The sequence below is a fragment of the Oncorhynchus clarkii genome, chromosome 23, assembly GCF_045791955.1.
Source record: "Oncorhynchus clarkii lewisi isolate Uvic-CL-2024 chromosome 23, UVic_Ocla_1.0, whole genome shotgun sequence".
Taxonomy (NCBI): domain Eukaryota; kingdom Metazoa; phylum Chordata; class Actinopteri; order Salmoniformes; family Salmonidae; genus Oncorhynchus; species Oncorhynchus clarkii.
The window spans coordinates 58060887-58085518 of record NC_092169.1 but is presented as its reverse complement, the minus strand read 5'-3'; the positions used below and the strand labels follow the sequence as shown (position 1 = coordinate 58085518).

The window sequence follows — 24632 nt, the reverse complement described above, 5'->3', positions numbered from 1 at the left end:
CCTCTCTCTCCCCTCTCTCCCCCTCCTCTCTCTCCCCTCTCTCCCCCTCCTCTCTCTCCCCTTCCCCCCTCCTCTCTCTCCCCTTCCCCTCTCCCCGTCCCTCACCTCTCCCCCCTCTCTCCCCCTCACCTCTCTCCCACTCCCCCCTCTCTCCCTCCCCATACCTCTCTATCTCCCTCTCCCCCTCACCTCTCTCCCACCTCCCTCCCCCTCCCACCTCTCTCCCCTCTCTCCCTCTCCCCCTCCTCTCTCTCCCCTTCCCCCCTCCTCTCTCTCCCCTTCCCCTCTCCCCGCCCCTCACCTCTCCCCCCTCTCTCCCCCTCACCTCTCTCCCACTCCCCCCTCTCTCCCTCCCCATACCTCTCTCTCTCCCCCTCCCCTCACCTCTCTCCCACCTCCCTCTCTCTCCCCTCTATCCCCCTCACCTCTCCCCCCTCTCTCCCTCTCCCCCTCCTCTCTCTCCCCTTCCCCCCTCCTCTCTCTCCCCTTCCCCTCTCCTCGCCCCTCACCTCTCCCCCCTCTCTCCCCCCTCTCTCCCCCTCACCTCTCTCCCACTCCCCCATCTCTCCCTCCCCATACCTCTCTCTCTCCCCCTCCCCTCACCTCTCTCCCCTCCCTCCCCCTCTCTCTTCCTCCCCTCATCTGCCTCCCCTCTCTCTCTCCCCTCACCTCTCTCCCACCTCCCTCCCCCTCCCCTCTCTCTCCCCTCTCTCCCCCTCACCTCTCTCCCCTCTCTCCCTCTCCCCCTCCTCTCTCTCCCCTTCTCCCCTCCTCTCTCTCCCCTTCCCCTCTCCCCGCCACTCACCTCTCCCCCCTCTCTCGCTCTCACCTCTCTCCCACTCCCCCCTCTCTCCCTCCCCTCACCTCTCTCCCCTCCCTCCCCTCTCTATATCCCCTCACCTCTCTCCCCCTACTCTCTCCCTCCCCTCCCTCTCTCTCCCCCTCCTCTCTCCCTCCCCTCTCTCTCCCCCTCTTCTCTCCTCTCTCCCCTCTCTCCCTCCCCAGTCTGTTGGAACACTGCAGGAAACACAAGTACCTGTCTAAGAGTGGGGAGAGCTTTGTGAACCTGGTGGTTCGTCTGTTGGAGAGGCTCCTGGACTACAGGACCATCATGCACGATGAGAACAAGGAGAACCGGATGAGCTGCACCGTCAACGTGCTGGTAGGAGACACACACTGTTCTATGTCCTGATCCGTTGTGGACAGATGTCTGGCTGAGTCCTGCTGCGATGCCTAGTAGGAGAGACACACACTGTTCTATGTCCTGATCCGTTGTGGACAGATGTCTGGCTGAGTCCTGCTGCGTTGCCTAGTAGGAGAGACACACTGTTCTATGTCCTGATCCGTTGTGGACAGATGTCTGGCTGAGTCCTGCTGCGATGCCTAGTAGGAGAGACACACTGTTCTATGTCCTGATCCGTTGTGGACAGATGTCTGGCTGCGTCCTGCTGCGATGCCTAGTAGGAGAGACACACTGTTCTATGTCCTGATCCGTTGTGGACAGATGTCTGGCTGCGTCCTGCTGCGATGCCTAGTAGGAGAGACACACTGTTCTATGTTCTGATCCGTTGTGGACAGATGTCTGGCTGCGTCCTGCTGCGATGCCTAGTAGGAGAGACACACTGTTCTATGTTCTGATCCGTTGTGGACAGATGTCTGGCTGCGTTCTGCTGCGATGCCTAGTAGGAGAGACACACTGTTCTATGTTCTGATCCGCTGTGGACAGATGTCTGGCTGCGTTCTGCTGCGATGCCTAGTAGGAGAGACACACACTGTTCTATGTCCTGATCCGTTGTGGACAGATGTCTGGCTGCGTTCTGCTGCGATGCCTAGTAGGAGAGACACACACTGTTCTATGTCCTGATCCGTTGTGGACAGATGTCTGGCTGCGTCCTGCTGCGATGCCTAGTAGGAGAGACACACTGTTCTATGTCCTGATCCGTTGTGGACAGATGTCTGGCTGAGTCCTGCTGCGATGCCTAGTAGGAGAGACACACTGTTCTATGTTCTGATCCGTTGTGGACAGATGTCTGGCTGCGTCCTGCTGCGATGCCTAGTAGGAGAGACACACACTGTCCTGATCTGTTGTGGACAGATGTCTGGCTGCGTCCTGCTGCGATGCCTAGTAGGAGACACACACTGTTCTATGTCCTGATCCGCTGTGGACAGATGTCTGGCTGCGTCCTGCTGCGATGCCTAGTAGGAGAGACACACTGTTCTATGTCCTGATCCGTTGTGGACAGATGTCTGGCTGAGTCCTGCTGCGATGCCTAGTAGGAGAGACACACTGTTCTATGTCCTGATCCGTTGTGGACAGATGTCTGGCTGCGTCCTGCTGCGATGCCTAGTAGGAGAGACACACTGTTCTATGTCCTGATCCGTTGTGGACAGATGTCTGGCTGAGTCCTGCTGCGATGCCTAGTAGGAGAGACACACTGTTCTATGTCCTGATCCGTTGTGGACAGATGTCTGGCTGCGTCCTGCTGCGATGCCTAGTAGGAGAGACACACTGTTCTATGTCCTGATCTGTTGTGGACAGATGTCTGGCTGCGTCCTGCTGCGATGCCTAGTAGGAGAGACACACACTGTTCTATGTTCTGATCCGTTGTGGACAGATGTCTGGCTGCGTTCTGCTGCGATGCCTAGTAGGAGAGACACACACTGTTCTATGTCCTGATCCGTTGTGGACAGATGTCTGGCTGCGTTCTGCTGCGATGCCTAGTAGGAGAGACACACACTGTCCTGATCTGTTGTGGACAGATGTCTGGCTGCGTCCTGCTGCGATGCCTAGTAGGAGACACACACTGTTCTATGTCCTGATCCGCTGTGGACAGATGTCTGGCTGCGTCCTGCTGCGATGCCTAGTAGGAGAGACACACTGTTCTATGTCCTGATCCGTTGTGGACAGATGTCTGGCTGCGTCCTGCTGCGATGCCTAGTAGGAGAGACACACACTGTCCTGATCTGTTGTGGACAGATGTCTGGCTGCGTCCTGCTGCGATGCCTAGTAGGAGACACACACTGTTCTATGTCCTGATCCGCTGTGGACAGATGTCTGGCTGCGTCCTGCTGCGATGCCTAGTAGGAGAGACACACTGTTCTATGTCCTGATCCGTTGTGGACAGATGTCTGGCTGCGTCCTGCTGCGATGCCTAGTAGGAGAGACACACTGTTCTATGTCCTGATCCGTTGTGGACAGATGTCTGGCTGCGTCCTGCTGCGATGCCTAGTAGGAGAGACACACACTGTTCTATGTCCTGATCCGTTGTGGACAGATGTCTGGCTGCGTCCTGCTGCGATGCCTAGTAGGAGAGACACACTGTTCTATGTCCTGATCCGTTGTGGACAGATGTCTGCCTGCATCCTGCTGCGATACCTAGTAGAGGAGACACACACTGTTCTATGTCCTGATCCGTTGTGGACAGATGTTTGGCTGCGTCCTGCTGCGATGCCTAGTAGGAGAGACACACACTGTCCTTTGTCCTGATCCGTTGTGGACAGATGTCTGGCTGCGTCCTGCTGCGATGCCTAGTAGGAGAGACACACACTGTCCTATGTCCTGATCCGTTGTGGACAGATGTCTGGCTGAGTCCTGCTGCGATGCCTAGTAGGAGAGACACACACTGTCCTATGTCCTGATACGTTGTGGACAGATGTCTGGCTGAGTCCTGCTGCAATGCCTAGTAGGAGAGACACACTGTTCTATGTTCTGATCCGTTGTGGACAGATGTCTGGCTGAGTCCTGCTGCGATGCCTAGTAGGAGAGACACACACTGTCCTATGTCCTGATCCGTTGTGGACAGATGTCTGGCTGAGTCCTGCTGCGATGCCTAGTAGGAGAGACACACACTGTTCTATGTCCTGATCCGTTGTGGACAGATGTCTGGCTGAGTCCTGCTGCGATGCCTAGTAGGAGAGACACACACTGTCCTATGTCCTGATCCGTTGTGGACAGATGTCTGGCTGCGTCCTGCTGCGTTGCCTAGTAGGAGAGACACACACTGTCCTATGTCCTGATCCGTTGTGGACAGATGTCTGGCTGCATCCTGCTGCGATGCCTAGTAACCTGTCTTATTGTGAAGGACACTTTACTGTCCAACTGTTGGAAAGACGTTTCAGATGTATAAACACCAGCTGCATAACATTCATGGTATTGTTGTGATTTGTTGTTGTTGTGATTTGTTGTTGTTGTGATTTGTTGTTGTTGTGATTTGTTGTTGTTGTGATTTATTGTTGTTGTGATTTGTTGTTGTTGTGATTTGTTGTTGTTGTGATTTGTTGTTGTTGTGATTTATTGTTGTTGTGATTTGTTGTTGTTGTGATTTGTTGTTGTTGTGATTTGTTGTTGCTATTTCACTGTCGTAGTTAAACCATTTCAGTTTTGTTCATAAACCATTTCAATGTTTTCATCCTCAGAACTTCTACAAGGAGATAGAGAGAGAGGAGATGTACATCAGGTAGGAAGAGGTCTTCATCATCATCTTCCTCAACTACACTTTTCTGTTGTTCTATTGTACTCAGTGCCTCTGTGAAGTCAAGGTCAGGTGTTTTGGGGCTCAGTGCCTCTATGAAGTCAAGGCCAGGTGTTTTTGTACCTAGTGCCTCTGTGAAGTCAAGGCCAGGTGTTTTTGGGCTCAGTGCCTCTGTGAAGTCAAGGTCAGGTGTTTTTGGGCTCAGTGCCTCTGTGAAGTCAAGGTCAGGTGTTTTTGGGCTCAGTGCCTCTGTGAAGTCAAGGCCAGGTGTTTTTGGGCTCAGTGTCTCTGTGAAGTCAAGGCCAGGTGTTTTTGGGCTCAGTGCCTCTGTGAAGTCAAGGCCAGGTGTTTTTGGGCTCAGTGCCTCTGTGAAGTCAAGGTCAGGTGTTTTTGGGCTCAGTGCCTCTGTGAAGTCAAGGTCAGGTGTTGTTGTACTCAGTGCCTCTGTGAAGTCAAGGTCAGGTGTTTTTGTACTCAGTGCCTCTGTGAAGTCAAGGCCAGGTGTTTTTGGGCTCAGTGCCTCTGTGAAGTCAAGGTCAGGTGTTGTTGTACTCAGTGCCTCTGTGAAGTCAAGGTCAGGTGTTTTTGTACCCAGTGCCTCTGTGAAGTCAAGGCCAGGTGTTTCTGTACTCAGTGCCTCTGTGAAGTCAAGGTCAGGTGTTTTTGGGCTCAGTGCCTCTGTGAAGTCAAGGTCAGTTGTTGTTGTACTCAGTGCCTCTGTGAAGTCAAGGTCAGGTGTTTTTGGGCTCAGTGCCTCTGTGAAGTCAAGGTCAGGTGTTTTTGGGCTCAGTGCCTCTGTGAAGTCAAGGTCAGGTGTTTCTGTACTCAGTGCCTCTGTGAAGTCAAGGTCAGGTGTTTCTGTACTCAGTGCCTCTGTGAAGTCAAGGCCAGGTGTTTTGGGGCTCAGTCCCTCTGTGAAGTCACAGTCTGCCCTAGCGGTCCATTAGTCTGCCCTAGCGGTCCATCAGTCTGCCCTAGAGGGTCCATCAATCTGACCTAGCGGTCCATCAGTCTGCCCTAGCGGTCCGTCAGTCTGCCCTAGCGGTCTGTCAGTCTGCCCTAGCGGTCCGTCAGTCTGCCCTAGCGGTCCATCAGTCAGCCCTAGCGGTCCGTCAGTCAGCCCTAGCATTCTGTCAGTCTTCTCTAGCGGTCCATCAGTCTGCCCTAGCGGTCCATCAGTCTGCCCTAGCGGTCCATCAGTCTGCCCTAGCGGTCCATCAGTCTGCCCTAGCGGTCCATCAGTCTGCCCTAGCAGTCCATGTTGCCGTCTAAAAAGCGTTTTCTGAGATAAAAGGAAAATGTCACCATGAACTGCATCAGTCCACATCTGAAGTGGTCCCCTATTCCCTACATAGTGCACTACTATTGACCAGCACCCTATTCCCTACATAGTGCACTACTATTGACCAGCACCCTATTCCCTACATAGTGCACCACTATTGACCAGCACCCTATTCCCTACATAGTGCACTACTATTGACCAGCACCCTATTCCCTACATAGTGCACTACTATTGACCAGCACCCTATTCCCTACATAGTGCACTACTATTGACCAACACCCTATTCCCTACATAGTGCACTACTATTGACCAGTACCCTATTCCCTACATAGTGCACTACTATTGACCATCAACCTATTCCCTACATAGTGCACTACTATTGACCAGCACCCTATTCCCTATATAGTGCACTACTATTGAACAGCACCCTATTCCCTACATAGTGCACTACTATTGACCAGTACCCTATTCCCTACATAGTGCACTACTATTGACCAGCACCCTATTCCCTACATAGTGCACTACTATTGACCAGCACCCTATTCCCTACATAGTGCACTACTATTGACCAGCACCCTATTCCCTACATAGTGCACTACTATTGACCAGTACCCTATTCCCTACATAGTGCACTACTATTGACCAGCACCCTATTCCCTACATAGTGCACTACTAGCACCCTATTCCCTACATAGTGAACTACTATTGACCAGCACCCTATTCCCTACATAGTGCACTACTATTGACCAGCACCCTATTCCCTACATAGTGCACTACTATTGACCAGTACCCTATTCCCTACATAGTGCACTACTATTGACCAGTACCCTATTCCCTATATAGTGCACTACTATTGACCAGCACCCTATTCCCTACATAGTGCACTACTATTGACCAGCACCCTATTCCCTACATAGTGCACTACTATTGACCAGCACCCTATTCCCTACATAGTGCACTACTATTGACCAGCACCCTATTCCCTATATAGTGCACTACTATTGACCAGGTCCCACCCTATTCCCTACATAGTGTACTACTATTGACCAGTACCCTATTCCCTACATAGTGCACTACTATTGACCAGTACCCTATTCCCTACATAGTGCACTACTATTGACCAGTACTCTATTCCCTACATAGTGCACTACTATTGACCAGTACCCTATTCCCTACATAGTGCACTACTATTGACCAGCACCCTATTCCCTACATAGTGCACTACTATTGACCAGCACCCTATTCCCTACATAGTGCACTACTAGCACCCTATTCCCTACATAGTGCACTACTATTGACCAGCACCCTATTCCCTACATAGTGCACTACTATTGACCAGCACCCTATTCCCTACATAGTGCACTACTATTGACCAGCACCCTATTCCCTACATAGTGCACTACTATTGACCAGCACCCTATTCCCTACATCGTGCACTACTATTGACCAGCACCCTATTCCCTACATAGTGCACTACTATTGACCAGCACCCTATTCCCTATATAGTGCACTACTATTGACCAGCACCCTATTCCCTATATAGTGCACTACTATTGACCAGCACCCTATTCCCTATATAGTGCACTACTATTGACCAGCACCCTATTCCCTACATAGTGCACTACTATTGACCAGTACCCTACTCCCTACATAGTGCACTACTATTGACCAGCACCCTATTCCCTACATAGTGCACTACTATTGACCAGCACCCTATTCCCTATATAGTGCACTACTATTGACCAGCACCCTATTCCCTATATAGTGCACTACTATTGACCAGCACCCTATTCCCTACATAGTGCACTACTATTGACCAGTACCCTACTCCCTACATAGTGCACTACTATTGACCAGCACCCTATTCCCTACATAGTGCACTACTATTGACCAGCACCCTATTCCCTACATAGTGCACTACTATTGACCAGCACCCTATTCCCTATATAGTGCACTACTATTGACCAGGTCCCACCCTATTCCCTACATAGTGTACTACTATTGACCAGTACCCTATTCCCTACATAGTGCACTACTATTGACCAGTACCCTATTCCCTACATAGTGCACTACTATTGACCAGTACCCTATTCCCTACATAGTGCACTACTATTGACCAGTACCCTATTCCCTACATAGTGCACTACTATTGACCAGCACCCTATTCCCTACATAGTGCACTACTATTGACCAGTACCCTATTCCCTACATAGTGCACTACTATTGACCAGCACCCTATTCCCTACATAGTGCACTACTATTGACCAGCACCCTATTCCCTACATAGTGCACTACTATTGACCAGCACCCTATTCCCTACATAGTGCACTACTATTGACCAGCACCCTATTCCCTACATAGTGCACTACTAGCACCCTATTCCCTACATAGTGCACTACTATTGACCAGCACCCTATTCCCTACATAGTGCACTACTATTGACCAGCACCCTATTCCCTACATCGTGCACTACTATTGACCAGCACCCTATTCCCTACATAGTGCACTACTATTGACCAGCACCCTATTCCCTATATAGTGCACTACTATTGACCAGCACCCTATTCCCTATATAGTGCACTACTATTGACCAGCACCCTATTCCCTATATAGTGCACTACTATTGACCAGCACCCTATTCCCTACATAGTGCACTACTATTGACCAGTACCCTACTCCCTACATAGTGCACTACTATTGACCAGCACCCTATTCCCTACATAGTGCACTACTATTGACCAGCACCCTATTCCCTACATAGTGCACTACTATTGACCAGCACCCTATTCCCTACATAGTGCACTACTATTGACCAGTACCCTATTCCCTACATAGTGCACTACTATTGACCAGCACCCTATTCCCTATATAGTGCACTACAATTGACCAGTACCCTATTCCCTACATTGTGCACTACTATTGACCAGCACCCTATTCCCTACATAGTGCACTACTATTGACCAGCACCCTATTCCCTACATAGTGCACTACTATTGACCAGCACCCTATTCCCTACATAGTGCACTACTTTAGACCAGGACCCACAGAGTAGTGCACTACATAGTGACTCGGGGACCATTTCTGACACAGTTGACCTGTCTCTGTCCATATTGAAGCCCACCAAGATGTGTACCGTTGTCACCATGGTGACGTCATATTGAAGCCCACCAAGCTGTGTACCGTTGTCACCATGGTGATGTCATATTGAAGCCCACCAAGCTGTGTACCGTTGACCCGTGTGTCCTCTGTCCGTTGTCACCATGGTAACCCGTGTGTCCTCTGTCCGGACAGGTACCTGTACAAGCTGTGTGACCTCCACAAGGAGTGTGACAACTACACTGAAGCTGCCTACACACTGCTGCTGCACGCTAAGCTGCTGAAGGTATTCACACACACACACACACACGCACATACACACACACACACACACACACACACAGACACACACACAGATACACACACACACACACACACACACACACACACACAGCTCAGATACACAAACACTCTCTCTCTCTCGCTCTCTCTCTCTCTCTTCCTCTATGTATCTCTCTCCCTCTCTTTCCTTCTATCTCTCCCTCTCTCTCTCTCTCTCTCTCTCTCTCTCTTCCTCTATGTATCTCTCTCCCTCTCTTTCCTTCTATCTCTCCCTCCTTCTCTCTCTCTATATGAATTGATAGAGTGAAATGTGTGTCTTTTTGCGTCTGTTAAATAGCACCAGTTGTAGAGGACAAAGCCCCAGTCAGCTGTAATCACATAGATGGCTCTTAACCTTGCAGTAGCAGAGGTGTAACCGTGAATATCAATGTGTTGGGGAACAGGATCTGGATAGCAGAGATACGTCCAACCATGTTTTAATCCTCCCTCTGTCAGGAGAGGACTGATGAGATGAGGAGAAGAATGGAGAGAGAGAGGGGACTGGGGAGAGAGGAGAAGAATGGAGAGAGAGAGAGGACTGAGGAGAGAGGAGAAGAATGGAGAGAGAGGGAGAGAGGACTGAGGAGAGAGGAGAAGAATGGCGAGAGAGAGAGAGGGGACTGGGGAGAGAGGAGAAGAATGGAGAGAGAGAGAGAGGACTGAGGAGAGAGGAGAATAATGGAGAGAGAGAGAGAGGGGACTGATGAGATGAGGAGAAGAATGGAGAGAGAGAGGGGGGTCTGGGGAGAGAGGAGAAGAATTGAGGGGGAGAGAGAGAGAGGGGACTGGGGAGAGAGGAGAAGAATGGAGAGAGTGAGAGGGGACTGGGGAGAGAGGAGAAGAATGGAGAGAGCGAGAGAGGGGACTGGGGAGAGAGGAGAAGAATGGAGAGAGAGAGAGAGAGAGAGAGGGAACTGGGGAGAGAGGAGAAGAATGGAGAGAGAGAGAGAGAGAGAGAGGGGACTGGGGAGAGAGGAGAAGAATGGAGAGAGAGAGGGGTCTGGGGAGAGGAGAAGAATGGAGAGAGAGAGAGGGGTCTGGGGAGAGAGGAGAAGAATGGAGAGAGAGAGAGAGAGGGGACTGGGGAGAGAGGAGAATAATGGAGAGAGAGAGAGGGGACTGGGGAGAGAGGAGAAGAATGGAGAGAGAGAGGGGTCTGGGGAGAGAGGAGAAGAATGGAGAGAGAGAGGGGTCTGGGGAGAGAGGAGAAGAATGGAGAGAGAGAGAGAGAGAGAGAGAGAGAGGGGACTGGGGAGAGAGGAGAAGAATGGAGAGAGAGAGGGGTCTGGGGAGAGGAGAAGAATGGAGAGAGAGAGGGGTCTGGGGAGAGAGGAGAAGAATGGAGAGAGAGAGAGAGGGGACTGGGGAGAGAGGAAAAGAATGGAGAGAGAGAGAGAGAGGGGACTGGGGAGAGAGGAGAATAATGGAGAGAGAGAGAGAGAGAGAGAGGGGACTGGGGAGAGAGGAGAAGAATGGAGAGAGAGAGAGAGGGGACTGGGGAGAGAGGAGAAGAATGGAGAGGGAGATGGGGGTCTGGGAGAGAGGAGAAGAATGGAGAGAGAGAGAGGGGGACTGGGGAGAGAGGAGAAGGATGGAGAGAGAGAGAGAGGGGACTGGGGAGAGAGGAGAAGAATGGAGAGAGAGAGAGAGGGGACTGGGGAGAGAGGAGAAGAATGGAGAGAGAGATGGGGGTCTGGGAGAGAGGAGAAGAATGGAGAGAGAGAGAGGGGGACTGGGGAGAGAGGAGAAGGATGGAGAGAGAGAGAGAGGGGACTGGGGAGAGAGGAGAAGTATGGAGAGAGAGCGAGAGTGGGGACTGGGGAGAGAGGAGAAGGATGGAGAGAGAGGGGACTGGGGAGAGAGAGAGAGAGAGGGGACTGGGGAGAGAGGAGAAGAATGGAGAGAGAGAGGGGGGTCTGGGGAGAGAGGAGATGAATGGAGATAGAGAGGGGACAGGGGAGAGAGGAGAAGGATGGAGAGAGAGAGAGAGGGGACTGGGGAGAGAGGAGAAGGATGGAGAGAGAGAGAGAGGGGACTGGGGAGAGAGGAGAAGAATGGAGAGAGAGAGAGAGAGAGGGGACTGGGGAGAGAGGAGAAGGATGGAGAGAGAGAGAGAGGGACTGGGGAGAGAGGAGAAGTATGGAGAGAGATCGAGAGAGAGAGAGGGGTCTGGGGAGTGAGGAGAAGAATGGAGCGAGAGAGAGAGAGAGAGAGGGGACTGGGGAGAGAGGAGAAGGATGGAGAGAGAGAGAGAGAAGGGACTGGGGAGGGAGGAGAAGAATTTTAGAGAGAGAGGGGACTGGGGAGAGAGGAGAAGAATGGAGAGAGAGAGGGGACTGGGGGGAGAGGAGAAGATTGGAGAAAGTGAGGGGACTGGGGGGAGAGGGGACTGGGGAGAGAGGAGAAGGATGGAGAGAGAGAGAGAGGGACTGGGGAGAGAGGAGAAGTATGGAGAGAGATCGAGAGAGAGAGAGGGGTCTGGGGAGTGAGGAGAAGAATGGAGCGAGAGAGAGAGAGAGAGAGGGGACTGGGGAGAGAGGAGAAGGATGGAGAGAGAGAGAAGGGACTGGGGAGGGAGGAGAAGAATTTTAGAGAGAGAGGGGACTGGGGAGAGAGGAGAAGAATGGAGAGAGAGAGGGGACTGGGGGGAGAGGAGAGGGGACTGGGGAGAGAGGAGAAGATTGGAGAAAGTGAGGGGACTGGGGGGAGAGGGGACTGGGGAGAGAGGAGAAGATTGGAGAAAGTGAGAGGACTGGGGGGAGAGAGAGAGAGAGGGGACTGGGGAGAGAGGAGAAGGGACTGGGGAGAGAGGAGAAGAATGGAGAGAGAGAGAGAGGGGACTGATGAGATGAGGAGAAGAATGGGGAGAGAGAGGGGGGTCTGGGGAGAGAGGAGAAGAATGGAGGGGGAGAGAGAGAGAGGGGACTGGGGAGAGAGGAGAAGAATGGAGAGAGTGAGAGGGGACTGGGGAGAGAGGAGAAGAATGGAGAGAGAGAGGGGTCTGGGAGAGAGGAGAAGAATGGAGAGAGAGAGAGAGAGAGAGAGAGAGGGGGACTGGGGAGAGAGGAGAAGAATGGAGAGAGAGAGGGGTCTGGGGAGAGGAGAAGAATGGAGAGAGAGAGGGGTCTGGGGAGAGAGGAGAAGAATGGAGAGAGAGAGAGAGGGGACTGGGGAGAGAGGAAAAGAATGGAGAGAGAGAGAGAGAGGGGACTGGGGAGAGAGGAGAATAATGGAGAGAGAGAGAGAGAGAGAGAGGGGACTGGGGAGAGAGGAGAAGAATGGAGAGAGAGAGAGAGGGGACTGGGGAGAGAGGAGAAGAATGGAGAGGGAGATGGGGGTCTGGGAGAGAGGAGAAGAATGGAGAGAGAGAGAGGGGGACTGGGGAGAGAGGAGAAGGATGGAGAGAGAGAGAGAGGGGACTGGGGAGAGAGGAGAAGAATGGAGAGAGAGAGAGAGGGGACTGGGGAGAGAGGAGAAGAATGGAGAGAGAGATGGGGGTCTGGGAGAGAGGAGAAGAATGGAGAGAGAGAGAGGGGGACTGGGGAGAGAGGAGAAGGATGGAGAGAGAGAGAGAGGGGACTGGGGAGAGAGGAGAAGTATGGAGAGAGAGCGAGAGTGGGGACTGGGGAGAGAGGAGAAGGATGGAGAGAGAGGGGACTGGGGAGAGAGAGAGAGAGAGGGGACTGGGGAGAGAGGAGAAGAATGGAGAGAGAGAGGGGGGTCTGGGGAGAGAGGAGATGAATGGAGATAGAGAGGGGACAGGGGAGAGAGGAGAAGGATGGAGAGAGAGAGAGAGGGGACTGGGGAGAGAGGAGAAGGATGGAGAGAGAGAGAGAGGGGACTGGGGAGAGAGGAGAAGAATGGAGAGAGAGAGAGAGAGAGGGGACTGGGGAGAGAGGAGAAGGATGGAGAGAGAGAGAGAGGGACTGGGGAGAGAGGAGAAGTATGGAGAGAGATCGAGAGAGAGAGAGGGGTCTGGGGAGTGAGGAGAAGAATGGAGCGAGAGAGAGAGAGAGAGAGGGGACTGGGGAGAGAGGAGAAGGATGGAGAGAGAGAGAGAGAAGGGACTGGGGAGGGAGGAGAAGAATTTTAGAGAGAGAGGGGACTGGGGAGAGAGGAGAAGAATGGAGAGAGAGAGGGGACTGGGGGGAGAGGAGAAGATTGGAGAAAGTGAGGGGACTGGGGGGAGAGGGGACTGGGGAGAGAGGAGAAGGATGGAGAGAGAGAGAGAGGGACTGGGGAGAGAGGAGAAGTATGGAGAGAGATCGAGAGAGAGAGAGGGGTCTGGGGAGTGAGGAGAAGAATGGAGCGAGAGAGAGAGAGAGAGAGGGGACTGGGGAGAGAGGAGAAGGATGGAGAGAGAGAGAAGGGACTGGGGAGGGAGGAGAAGAATTTTAGAGAGAGAGGGGACTGGGGAGAGAGGAGAAGAATGGAGAGAGAGAGGGGACTGGGGGGAGAGGAGAGGGGACTGGGGAGAGAGGAGAAGATTGGAGAAAGTGAGGGGACTGGGGGGAGAGGGGACTGGGGAGAGAGGAGAAGATTGGAGAAAGTGAGAGGACTGGGGGGAGAGAGAGAGAGAGGGGACTGGGGAGAGAGGAGAAGGGACTGGGGAGAGAGGAGAAGAATGGAGAGAGAGAGAGAGGGGACTGATGAGATGAGGAGAAGAATGGGGAGAGAGAGGGGGGTCTGGGGAGAGAGGAGAAGAATGGAGGGGGAGAGAGAGAGAGGGGACTGGGGAGAGAGGAGAAGAATGGAGAGAGTGAGAGGGGACTGGGGAGAGAGGAGAAGAATGGAGAGAGCGAGAGAGGGGACTGGGGAGAGAGGAGAAGAATGGAGAGAGAGAGAGAGAGAGGGAACTGGGGAGAGAGGAGAAGAATGGAGAGAGAGAGAGGGGTCTGGGGAGAGAGGAGAAGAATGGAGAGAGAGAGAGAGAGAGAGAGAGAGAGGGGACTTGGGAGAGAGGAGAAGAATGGAGAGAGAGAGGGGTCTGGGGAGAGGAGAAGAATGGAGAGAGAGAGAGGGGTCTGGGGAGAGAGGAGAAGAATGGAGAGAGAGAGAGAGGGGACTGGGGAGAGAGGAAAAGAATGGAGAGAGAGAGAGGGGACTGGGGAGAGAGGAGAAGAATGGAGAGAGAGAGAGAGAGAGGGGACTGGGGAGAGAGGAGAAGAATGGAGAGAGAGAGAGAGAGGGGACTGGGGAGAGAGGAGAAGGATGGAGAGAGAGAGAGAGGGACTGGGGAGAGAGGAGAAGTATGGAGAGAGATCGAGAGAGAGAGAGGGGTCTGGGGAGAGAGGAGAAGAATGGAGCGAGAGAGAGAGAGAGAGAGGGGACTGGGGAGAGAGGAGAAGGATGGAGAGAGAGAGAGAGAAGGGACTGGGGAGGGAGGAGAAGAATTTTAGAGAGAGAGGGGACTGGGGAGAGAGGAGAAGAATGGAGAGAGAGAGGGGACTGGGGGGAGAGGAGAGGGGACTGGGGAGAGAGGAGAAGATTGGAGAAAGTGAGAGGACTGGGGGGAGAGAGAGAGAGAGGGGACTGGGGAGAGAGGAGAAGGGACTGGGGAGAGAGGAGAAGAATGGAGAGAGAGAGAGAGGGGACTGATGAGATGAGGAGAAGAATGGAGAGAGAGAGGGGGGTCTGGGGAGAGAGGAGAAGAATGGAGGGGGAGAGAGAGAGAGGGGACTGGGGAGAGAGGAGAAGAATGGAGAGAGTGAGAGGGGACTGGGGAGAGAGGAGAAGAATGGAGAGAGCGAGAGAGGGGACTGGGGAGAGAGGAGAAGAATGGAGAGAGAGAGAGAGAGAGGGAACTGGGGAGAGAGGAGAAGAATGGAGAGAGAGAGAGGGGTCTGGGGAGAGAGGAGAAGAATGGAGAGAGAGAGAGAGAGAGAGAGAGAGAGAGAGGGGACTTGGGAGAGAGGAGAAGAATGGAGAGAGAGAGGGGTCTGGGGAGAGGAGAAGAATGGAGAGAGAGAGAGGGGTCTGGGGAGAGAGGAGAAGAATGGAGAGAGAGAGAGAGGGGACTGGGGAGAGAGGAAAAGAATGGAGAGAGAGAGAGGGGACTGGGGAGAGAGGAGAAGAATGGAGAGAGAGAGAGAGAGAGGGGACTGGGGAGAGAGGAGAAGAATGGAGAGAGAGAGAGAGAGGGGACTGGGGAGAGAGGAGAAGGATGGAGAGAGAGAGAGAGGGACTGGGGAGAGAGGAGAAGTATGGAGAGAGATCGAGAGAGAGAGAGGGGTCTGGGGAGAGAGGAGAAGAATGGAGCGAGAGAGAGAGAGAGAGAGGGGACTGGGGAGAGAGGAGAAGGATGGAGAGAGAGAGAGAGAAGGGACTGAGGAGGGAGGAGAAGAATTTTAGAGAGAGAGAGGGGACTGGGGAGAGAGGAGAAGAATGGAGAGAGAGAGGGGACTGGGGGGAGAGGAGAGGGGACTGGGGAGAGAGGAGAAGATTGGAGAAAGTGAGGGGACTGGGGGGAGAGGGGACTGGGGAGAGAGGAGAAGATTGGAGAAAGTGAGAGGACTGGGGGGAGAGAGAGAGAGAGGGGACTGGGGAGAGAGGAGAAGGGACTGGCGAGAGAGGAGAAGAATGGAGAGAGAGAGAGAGAGAGAGAGAGGGGACTGGGGAGAGAGGAGAAGAATGGAGAGAGAGAGGGGTCTGGGGAGAGGAGAAGAATGGAGAGAGAGAGAGGGGTCTGGGGAGAGAGGAGAAGAATGGAGAGAGAGAGAGAGGGGACTGGGGAGAGAGGAAAAGAAGGGAGAGAGAGAGAGAGAGGGGACTGGGGAGAGAGGAGAATAATGGAGAGAGAGAGAGAGAGAGAGAGGGGACTGGGGAGAGAGGAGAAGAATGGAGAGAGAGAGAGAGGGGACTGGGGAGAGAGGAGAAGAATGGAGAGAGAGATGGGGGTCTGGGAGAGAGGAGAAGAATGGAGAGAGAGAGAGGGGGACTGGGGAGAGAGGAGAAGGATGGAGAGAGAGAGAGAGGGGACTGGGGAGAGAGGAGAAGAATGGAGAGAGAGAGAGAGGGGACTGGGGAGAGAGGAGAAGAATGGAGAGAGAGATGGGGGTCTGGGAGAGAGGAGAAGAATGGAGAGAGAGAGAGGGGGACTGGGGAGAGAGGAGAAGGATGGAGAGAGAGAGAGAGGGGACTGGGGAGAGAGGAGAAGTATGGAGAGAGAGGGGACTGGGGAGAGAGAGAGAGAGAGAGAGGGGACTGGGGAGAGAGGAGAAGAATGGAGAGAGGAGAAGAATGGAGAGAGAGAGGGGGGTCTGGGGAGAGAGGAGAAGAATGGAGATAGAGAGGGGACAGGGGAGAGAGGAGAAGGATGGAGAGAGAGCGAGAGAGGGGACTGGGGAGAGAGGAGAAGGATGGAGAGAGAGAGAGGGGACTGGGGAGAGAGGAGAAGAATGGAGAGAGAGAGAGAGAGAGGGGACTGGGGAGAGAGGAGAAGGATGGAGAGAGAGAGAGAGGGACTGGGGAGAGAGGAGAAGTATGGAGAGAGATCGAGAGAGAGAGAGGGGTCTGGGGAGAGAGGAGAAGAATGGAGCGAGAGAGAGAGAGAGAGAGGGGACTGGGGAGAGAGGAGAAGGATGGAGAGAGAGAGAGAGAAGGGACAGGGGAGGGAGGAGAAGAATTTTAGAGAGAGAGAGGGGACTGGGGAGAGAGGAGAAGAATGGAGAGAGAGAGGGGACTGGGGGGAGAGGAGAGGGGACTGGGGAGAGAGGAGAAGATTGGAGAAAGTGAGGGGACTGGGGGGAGAGGGGACTGGGGAGAGAGGAGAAGATTGGAGAAAGTGAGAGGACTGGGGGGAGAGAGAGAGAGAGGGGACTGGGGAGAGAGGAGAAGGGACTGGGGAGAGAGGAGAAGAATGGAGAGAGAGAGGGGACTGGGGGGAGAGAGAGAGAGAGGGGACTGGGGAGAGAGGAGAAGAATGGAGAGCGGGAGAGATGTTGTATCGGTCTCAATGGCTCTGCCTGTGTGCTCACAGACGCTGTAATAGGACAGATGCAATGTTGCGAACTCTATACATCTCTATGGGACAACGGGACACAATGAGGAAGAATCTCATTTCTTCTTATTATTATATATATATATTTATTTATTATTATAATAATTTTTTGCCATTTCAAACCTGCTGGGGCTTTCCCCAAATGCTGCAAAGAGGGAGACAGAGATAAAAGAGAGAACAGGAGGTTATTATACTGTAAAATGTGATTTTTCCAAAGCAGAGCCTGGAGGTTAGAGTATTTCTTCAATGTGTGTCATGAATTGGTTTGTAGGAAGCTCAACTGTCTTTCTGTTTTTAGTCTCTCTATGGACCACTATATAGATAATGTGTCTGGTCTCTCTATGGTCCACTATATAGATAATGTGTCTGGTCTCTCTATGGTACACTATATAGATAATGTGTCTGGTTTCTCTCTGTGGTCCACTATATAGATAATGTGACTGGTCTCTCTATGGTCCACTATATAGATAATGTGTCTGGTCTCTCTCTGTGGTCCACTATATAGATAATGTGACTAGTCTCTCTATGGTCCACTATATAGATAATGTGACTAGTCTCTCTATGGTCCACTATATAGATAATGTGTCTGGTCTCTCTATGGTCCACTATATAGATAATGTGTCTGGTCTCTCTCTCTCTATGGTCTACTATATAGATAATGTGGCTGGTCTCTCTTTGTGGTCTACTATATAGATAATGTGACTGGTCTCTCTATGGTCCACTACATAGATAATGTGACTGTTCTCTCTCTCTCTATGGTCTACTATATAGATAATGTGGCTGGTCTCTCTCTGTGGTCTACTATATAGATAATGTGACTGGTCTCTCTATGGTCCACTATATAGATAATGTGACTGGTCTCTCTCTCTCTATGGTCTACTATATAGATAATGTGTCTGGTCTCTCTCTGTGGTCTACTATATAGATAATATGTCTGGTCTCTCTGTGGTCTACGATATAGATAATGTGTCTGGTCTCTCTCTGTGGTCTACTATATAGATAATGTGTCTGGTCTCTCTCTGTGGTCTACTATATAGATAATGAGTCTGGTCTCTCTCTCTATGGTCCACTATATAGATAATGTGTCTGGTCTCTCTCTGTGGTCCACTATATAAATAATGTGTCTGGTCTCTCTTTATGGTCCACTATATAGATAATGTGGCTGTTCTCTCTCTGTGGTCCACTATATAGATAATGTGTCTGGTCTCTCTCTATGGTCCACTATATAGATAATGTGACTGGTCTCTCTGTGGTCCACTATATAGATAATGTGACTGGTCTCTCTCTCTATGGTCCACTATATAGATAAAATAATGTACTACGAGAATTATCATTCCTAGTCTATATCCCAAATGGCAGCCTATGGTTCCTGGTCAAAGTAGTGCACTACGTAGGGAATAGGGTGCCCTTGGCCATAGGGCCCTGGTCAACGTAGTGCACTACGTAAGGAAAAGGGTACCATTGTCCATAGGGCCCTGGTCAAAGTAGTGCACTACGTAGGGAATAGGGTGCCATTGGCCATAGGGCCTTGGTCAACGTAGTGCACCAGGTAGGGAATAGGGTACCATTGGCCATAGGGCCCTGGTCAACGTAGTGCACTACGTAGGGAATAGGGTGCCATTGGCCATAGGGCCCCGGTCAACGTAGTGCACTACGTAGGGAATAGGGTGCCATTGTCCATAGGGCCCTGGTCAAAGTAGTGCACTACGTAGGGAATAGTGTACCATTGGCCATAGGGCCCTGGTCACTACATAAGGAATGGGTTGTGATTTGGGACACAGACTTGTAGGAAACCTGGCTGAGGATGTTGAATTTACAGCGTCAGTGTGATTGATGTCGTTTCAGCACTTCCAGAAATAACTAGGTGACGATGGCAACGTGAACACCTCTCCTCTCTTTAATCACGGAGGAGCTGCTCAAACTATAACGGAATCAATAATAACCATCGTCCTGCAGGACGTGAACACCTCTCCTCTCTTTAATCACGGAAGAGCTGCTCAAACTATAACGGAATCAATAATAACCATCGTCCTGCAGGACGTGAACACCTATCCTCTCTTTAATCACGGAGGAGCTGCTCAAACTAACGGAATCAATAATAACCATCGTCCTGCAGGACGTGAACACCTCTCCTCTCTTTAATCACGGAGGAGCTGCTCAAACTATAACGGAATCAATAATAACCATCGTCCTGCAGGACGTGAACACCTCTCCTCTCTTTAATCACGGAAGAGCTGCTCAAACTATAACGGAATCAATAATAACCATCGTCCTGCAGGACGTGAACACCTCTCCTCTCTTTAATCACGGAAGAGCTGCTCAAACTATAACGGAATCAATAATAACCATCGTCCTGCAGGACGTGAACACCTCTCCTCTCTTTAATCACGGAAGAGCTGCTCAAACTATAACGGAATCAATAATAACCAACGTCCTGCAGGATCCCTTTCATTTAGGCTGTTTGACCTTTAACCTTAGACTCCATGTAAAGGAAGCCAACCTTCCTCGTCTCCAAATCCAAACAGGATCAAGACTTCCTTGTCCTGCTTATTGGCCAATGGAAAGTGGCCCGGTTCCGTTTGGATTTCCGAGGCTGTTTCTAAGCCCACAGTAGCGTCAAATCTGCGAGCCGTTGCTTTTCTCCCACAGTGCACTGTACCGTACATGAAAATGTGGAGGTCACGTCACTTCAACAGACGGCGCCAGCTTTGCTATGTAAATATTGTCTCCATCTCATATGGCACCCTATTCCCTATATAGTGCACTACTTCTTTTTTTTTACCATGGCCCATTCCAAAAAGTTAGTGCACTATATAGGGAATAGGGTGCCGTTTGGGAGGACCCCACTACCTAATTCGATTTTACCTAGAGATCGTTGCGTTCTCTCTTGTTCAACAACAGCATGGAATGTCAGTTACGTTACCGTGGCAATGAATCAGTTGTGACAGGACCTTAGTAGGGTTACCGAGGCTGGGACCGGGGAGCCAATAGGATCGCTGCATCTAGCCTGTTGGCCGGCCTCGTCCAGCCACTCACAACGTTAATAATTAGAGTGGGTAGAGAGACTGGAGGAGAGGACTGTGTGGTCAGCAGAAATGTTTCCATCTCCCTGTTGTTTACAGAATGAAGCACAATGTGTGATGATTAATATGGTTTTATCACTGCATAAATCAATATCTGATGTGTTAATGTAGCTTTTCCATAAGTTATCTCTCTCTTCTCCTCCTCCTCTCGTCCTCCCTCCACTCCACCTCTCTTTTCCTTTCCTTTCCTCCCCCCTCCACTCCTCCTCTCTTTTCCTCTCCTCCTCCCTCCTCTCTTTTCCTCTCCTCCTCCCTCCCCCCTCTCCTCCCTCCTCTCTTTTCCTCTCCTCATCCCTCCTCTCCTCCCTCCTCCTCTATTCTTCTCCTCCCTTCTCTCTATTCCTCTCCTCCTCCCTCCTTTCCTCACCCCTCCTCCTCCTCCCTCCTCTCTCCTTCTCTTCTCCTCTCTCCTCCTCTTCCCCTCCTCTCTCCTCCTCCCTCCTCTTCTCCTCCTCCCTCCTCTCCTTCTCTCTCCTCCCCTCCTCCTCTCCTCCTCCTCTCCTCAACTCCTCCCTCCTCTCCTCTTTCCTCTCCTCCTCCCTCCTCTCACTCTCTCTTTTCCTCTCCTCCTCCCTCCTCTCCTCCTCCCTCCTCTCACTCTCTCTTTTCCTCTCCTCCTCCCTCCTCTCCTCCTCCCTCCTCTCCTCCTCCCTCTTCTCCTCTCCCTCCTCTCCTCTTTCCTCTCCTCCTCCCTCCTCTCACTCTCTCTTTTCCTCTCCTCCTCCCTCCTCTCCTCCTCCCTCCTCTAACTCTCTCTTTTCCTCTCCTCCTCCCTCCTCTCCTCCTCCCTCCTCTCTTCCTCCCTCTTCTCCTCCTCCCTCCTCTCCCTCCTCTCCTCTTTCCTCTCCTCCTCCCTCCTCTCTCTCTCTTTTCCTCTCCTCCTCCTCTCCCCACTGTAGATCAATGTTTAGCTCTATTGAGGAATCTAATTCTGATATAGTCTGATAGAGTATACTGCTCAGCTACAGTTAATATTATACTATACAGGGTCTGTTCTATAGAGGTAACATGATCTGTTCTATAGAGGTAACATGATCTGTATCTACAGGGTCTGTTCTATAGAGGTAACATGATCTCTGTCCCTGCAGTGGTCTGAGGAGCCGTGTGCAGCTCACCTGACCCAGAGAGACGGCTACCAGGCCTCCACACAAGGACAACTCAAGGACCAGCTCTACCAGGAGATCATCAACTTCTTCGACAAGGGCAAGGTACCTAGAGGGAGGAGGGTGATGGGAGGGGGGAGAGAGGGTGTGTATTAGAGAGAGAGATAGTGTGTGTGTTGGTGAGAAAGTGAGTGTTGGTGAGAGATTGAGAGAGGGGGGATGGTGAGAGAGAGGTGGGGAGGTGGTGAGAGGGGAGGTGGTGAGAGGGGAGGTGGTGAGAGAGGGGAGGTGGTGAGAGAGGGGAGGTGGTGAGAGGGGGGGGGTGGTGAGAGAGGGGAGGTGGTGAGAGAGGGGTGGTGGTGAGAGATGGAGGTGGTGAGAGAGGGGGGGTGGTGAGAGAGAGAGGGAGGTGTGAGAGAGAGGGCGGTGGTTGAGCGAGAGAGCGAGGGGTTTGAGAGAGGGGGGTGGGAGAGAGAGAGAGAGAGGTGGGGGGGGCTGAGAGAGAGAGATAATGGGGTGGTGAGAGAGAGAGATGGGGGGGTGTCCAGAGAGAGAGAGAGAGAGAGAGAGAGGGGGAGTGAAAGAGATAGAGAGGGGGGGTGTCCAGAGAGAGTGTGTAGGTCTGGTGGGACTAAAGAGGTAGACAGAGTTAGTGAGCTGCACCTTTTTGTTCATCGTGTTCCAGATGTTTTGGGACCTGTTCTATCTGATCCTTCTTCAACGGTCCAGAGAGGCAACGTGGAGACGCCTAAAACATCCCGTCTCTCCTCTATAAGCCCTCTATTGGCCCTCCTCTATAAGCCCTCTATTGGCCTCCTCTATAAGCCCTCTATTGGCCTCCTCTATAAGCCCTCTATTGGCCTCCTCTATAAGCCCTCTATTGGCCCTCCTCTATAAGCCCCCCTCCTCTGGAAGCCCTCTATTGGCCCTCCTCTATAAGCCCTCTATTGGCCTCCTCTATAAGCCCTCTATTGGCCTCCTCTATAAGCCCTCTATTGGCCCTCCTCTATAAGCCCTCCTCCTCTATAAGCCCTCTATTGGCCCTCCTCTATAAGCCCTCCTCCTCTATAACCCCTCTATTGGCCCTCCTCTATAAGCCCTCCTCCTCTATAAGCCCTCTATTGGCCCTCCTCTATAAGCCCTCCTCCTCTATAAGCCCTCTATTGGCCTCCTCTATAAGCCCTCTATTGGCCCTCCTCTGGAAGCCCTCTATTGGCCCTCCTCTATAAGCCCTCTATTGGCCTCCTCTATAAGCCCTCTATTGGCCTCCTCTATAAGCCCTCTATTGGCCCTCCTCTATAAGCCCTCTATTGGCCTCCTCTATAAGCCCTCTATTGGCCTCCTCTATAAGCCCTCCTCCTCTGGAAGCCCTCTGTTGGCCCTCCTCTATAAGCCCTCCTCCTCTATAAGCCCTCTATTGGCCTCCTCTATAAGCCCTCTATTGGCCCTCCTCTGGAAGCCCTCTATTGGCCCTCCTCTATAAGCCCTCTATTGGCCCTCCTCTATAAGCCCTCTATTGGCCTCCTCTATAAGCCCTCTATTGGCCTCCTCTATAAGCCCTCTATTGGCCTCCTCTGGAAGCCCTCTGTTGGCCCTCCTCTATAAGCCCTCCTCCTCTATAAGCCCTCTATTGGCCCTCCTCTGGAAGCCCTCTATTGGCCTCCTCTATAAGCCCTCTATTGGCCTCCTCTGGAAGCCCTCTATTGGCCTCCTCTATAAGCCCTCTATTGGCCTCCTCTATAAGCCCTCTATTGGCCCTCCTCTATAAGCCCTCCTCCTCTATAAGCCCTCTAATGGCCCTCCTCTATAAGCCCTCTATTGGCCCTCCTCTGGAAGCCCTCTATTGGCCCTCCTCTATAAGCCCTCTATTGGCCTCCTCTATAAGCCCTCCTCCTCTGGAAGCCCTCTATTGGCCCTCCTCTGGAAGCCCTCTATTGGCCTCCTCTATAAGCCCTCTATTGGCCTCTTCTATAAGCCCTCTATTGGCCCTCCTCTATAAGCCCTCTATTGGCCCTCCTCTATAAGCCCTCTATTGGCCTCCTCTATAAGCCCTCTATTGGCCCTCCTCTATAAGCCCTCCTCCTCTATAAGCCCTCTATTGGCCCTCCTCTATAAGCCCTCTATTGGCCCTCCTCTATAAGCCCTCTATTGGCCCTCCTCTATAAGCCCTCTATTGGCCCTCCTCTGGAAGCCCTCTATTGGCCCTCCTCTATAAGCCCTCTATTGGCCCTCCTCTATAAGCCCTCTATTGGCCTCCTCTGGAAGCCCTCTATAAGCCCTCCTCCTCTGGAAGCCCTCTATTGGCCCTCCTCTATAAGCCCTCTATTGGCCTCCTCTATAAGCCCTCTATTGGCCTCCTCTATAAGCCCTCTATTGGCCCTCCTCTATAAGCCCTCTATTGGCCCTCCTCTATAAGCCCTCTATTGGCCCTCATCTGGAAGCCCTCTATTGGCCCTCCTCTATAAGCCCTCTATTGGCCCTCCTCTATAAGCCCTCTATTGGCCCTCCTCTATAAGCCCTCTATTGGCCTCCTCTATAAGCCCTCTATTGGCCCTCCTCTATAAGCCCTCTATTGGCCCTCCTCTATAAGCCCTCTATTGGCCTCCTCTATAAGCCCTCTATTGGCCCTCCTCTATAAGCCCTCCTCCTCTGGAAGCCCTCTATTGGCCCTCCTCTATAAGCCCTCCTCCTCTGGAAGCCCTCTATTGGCCCTCCTCTATAAGCCCTCTATTGGCCCTCCTCTATAAGCCCTCTATTGGCCCTCCTCTGGAAGCCCTCTATTGGCCCTCCTCTATAAGCCCTCTATTGGCCCTCCTCTATAAGCCCTCTATTGGCCCTCCTCTGGAAGCCCTCTATTGGCCCTCCTCTCTCTCCTCCTTGCCCCACCAACCACCTTCCCTTCTTCTCTCACTCTCCCTCCCATCATCCTCTCCCTCCCATCCTCCACTCTCCCATCCTCCTCTCCCTCCCATCCTCCTCTCTCCCATCCTCCTCTCCCTCCCATCTTCCTCCCTCCATCCCCCTCTCTCCTCCCTCCCTCCCTCCTCCTCTCTCCCTCCAGAGGAGGGGATAAGGTGGGAGAGAGAGAGAGAGAGAGCGGGAGGGGAGGGAGGAGGGGATGAGGTGGGAGAGAGAGGGAGGGGAGGGAGGAGTAGGCAGGACTGTCTACAGCTAAATACAATGACTAATATATATTATTGTTCTCTCATATCCTGTGTGTGTGTGTGTGTGTGTGTGTGTGTGTGTGTGTGTGTGTGTGTGTGTGTGTGTGTGTGT

General features: G+C 52.2%; 1 protein-coding gene across 8 annotated transcripts in view; it reads left to right on the top strand.

Moving 5' to 3' along the window:
- LOC139381119 (dedicator of cytokinesis 1) overlaps nt 1–24632 on the top strand; it is a 547069-nt gene that overhangs the window by 420437 nt on the left and 102000 nt on the right. For all 8 annotated transcript variants that reach the window (XM_071124416.1, XM_071124412.1, XM_071124414.1 and 5 more), the window contains exons 35-38: nt 1006–1162; nt 4417–4457; nt 9046–9136; nt 21342–21461. In XM_071124416.1, coding sequence (XP_070980517.1) covers nt 1006–1162; nt 4417–4457; nt 9046–9136; nt 21342–21461 — 409 coding nt within the window. The remainder of the gene's footprint in view (nt 1–1005; nt 1163–4416; nt 4458–9045; nt 9137–21341; nt 21462–24632) is intronic.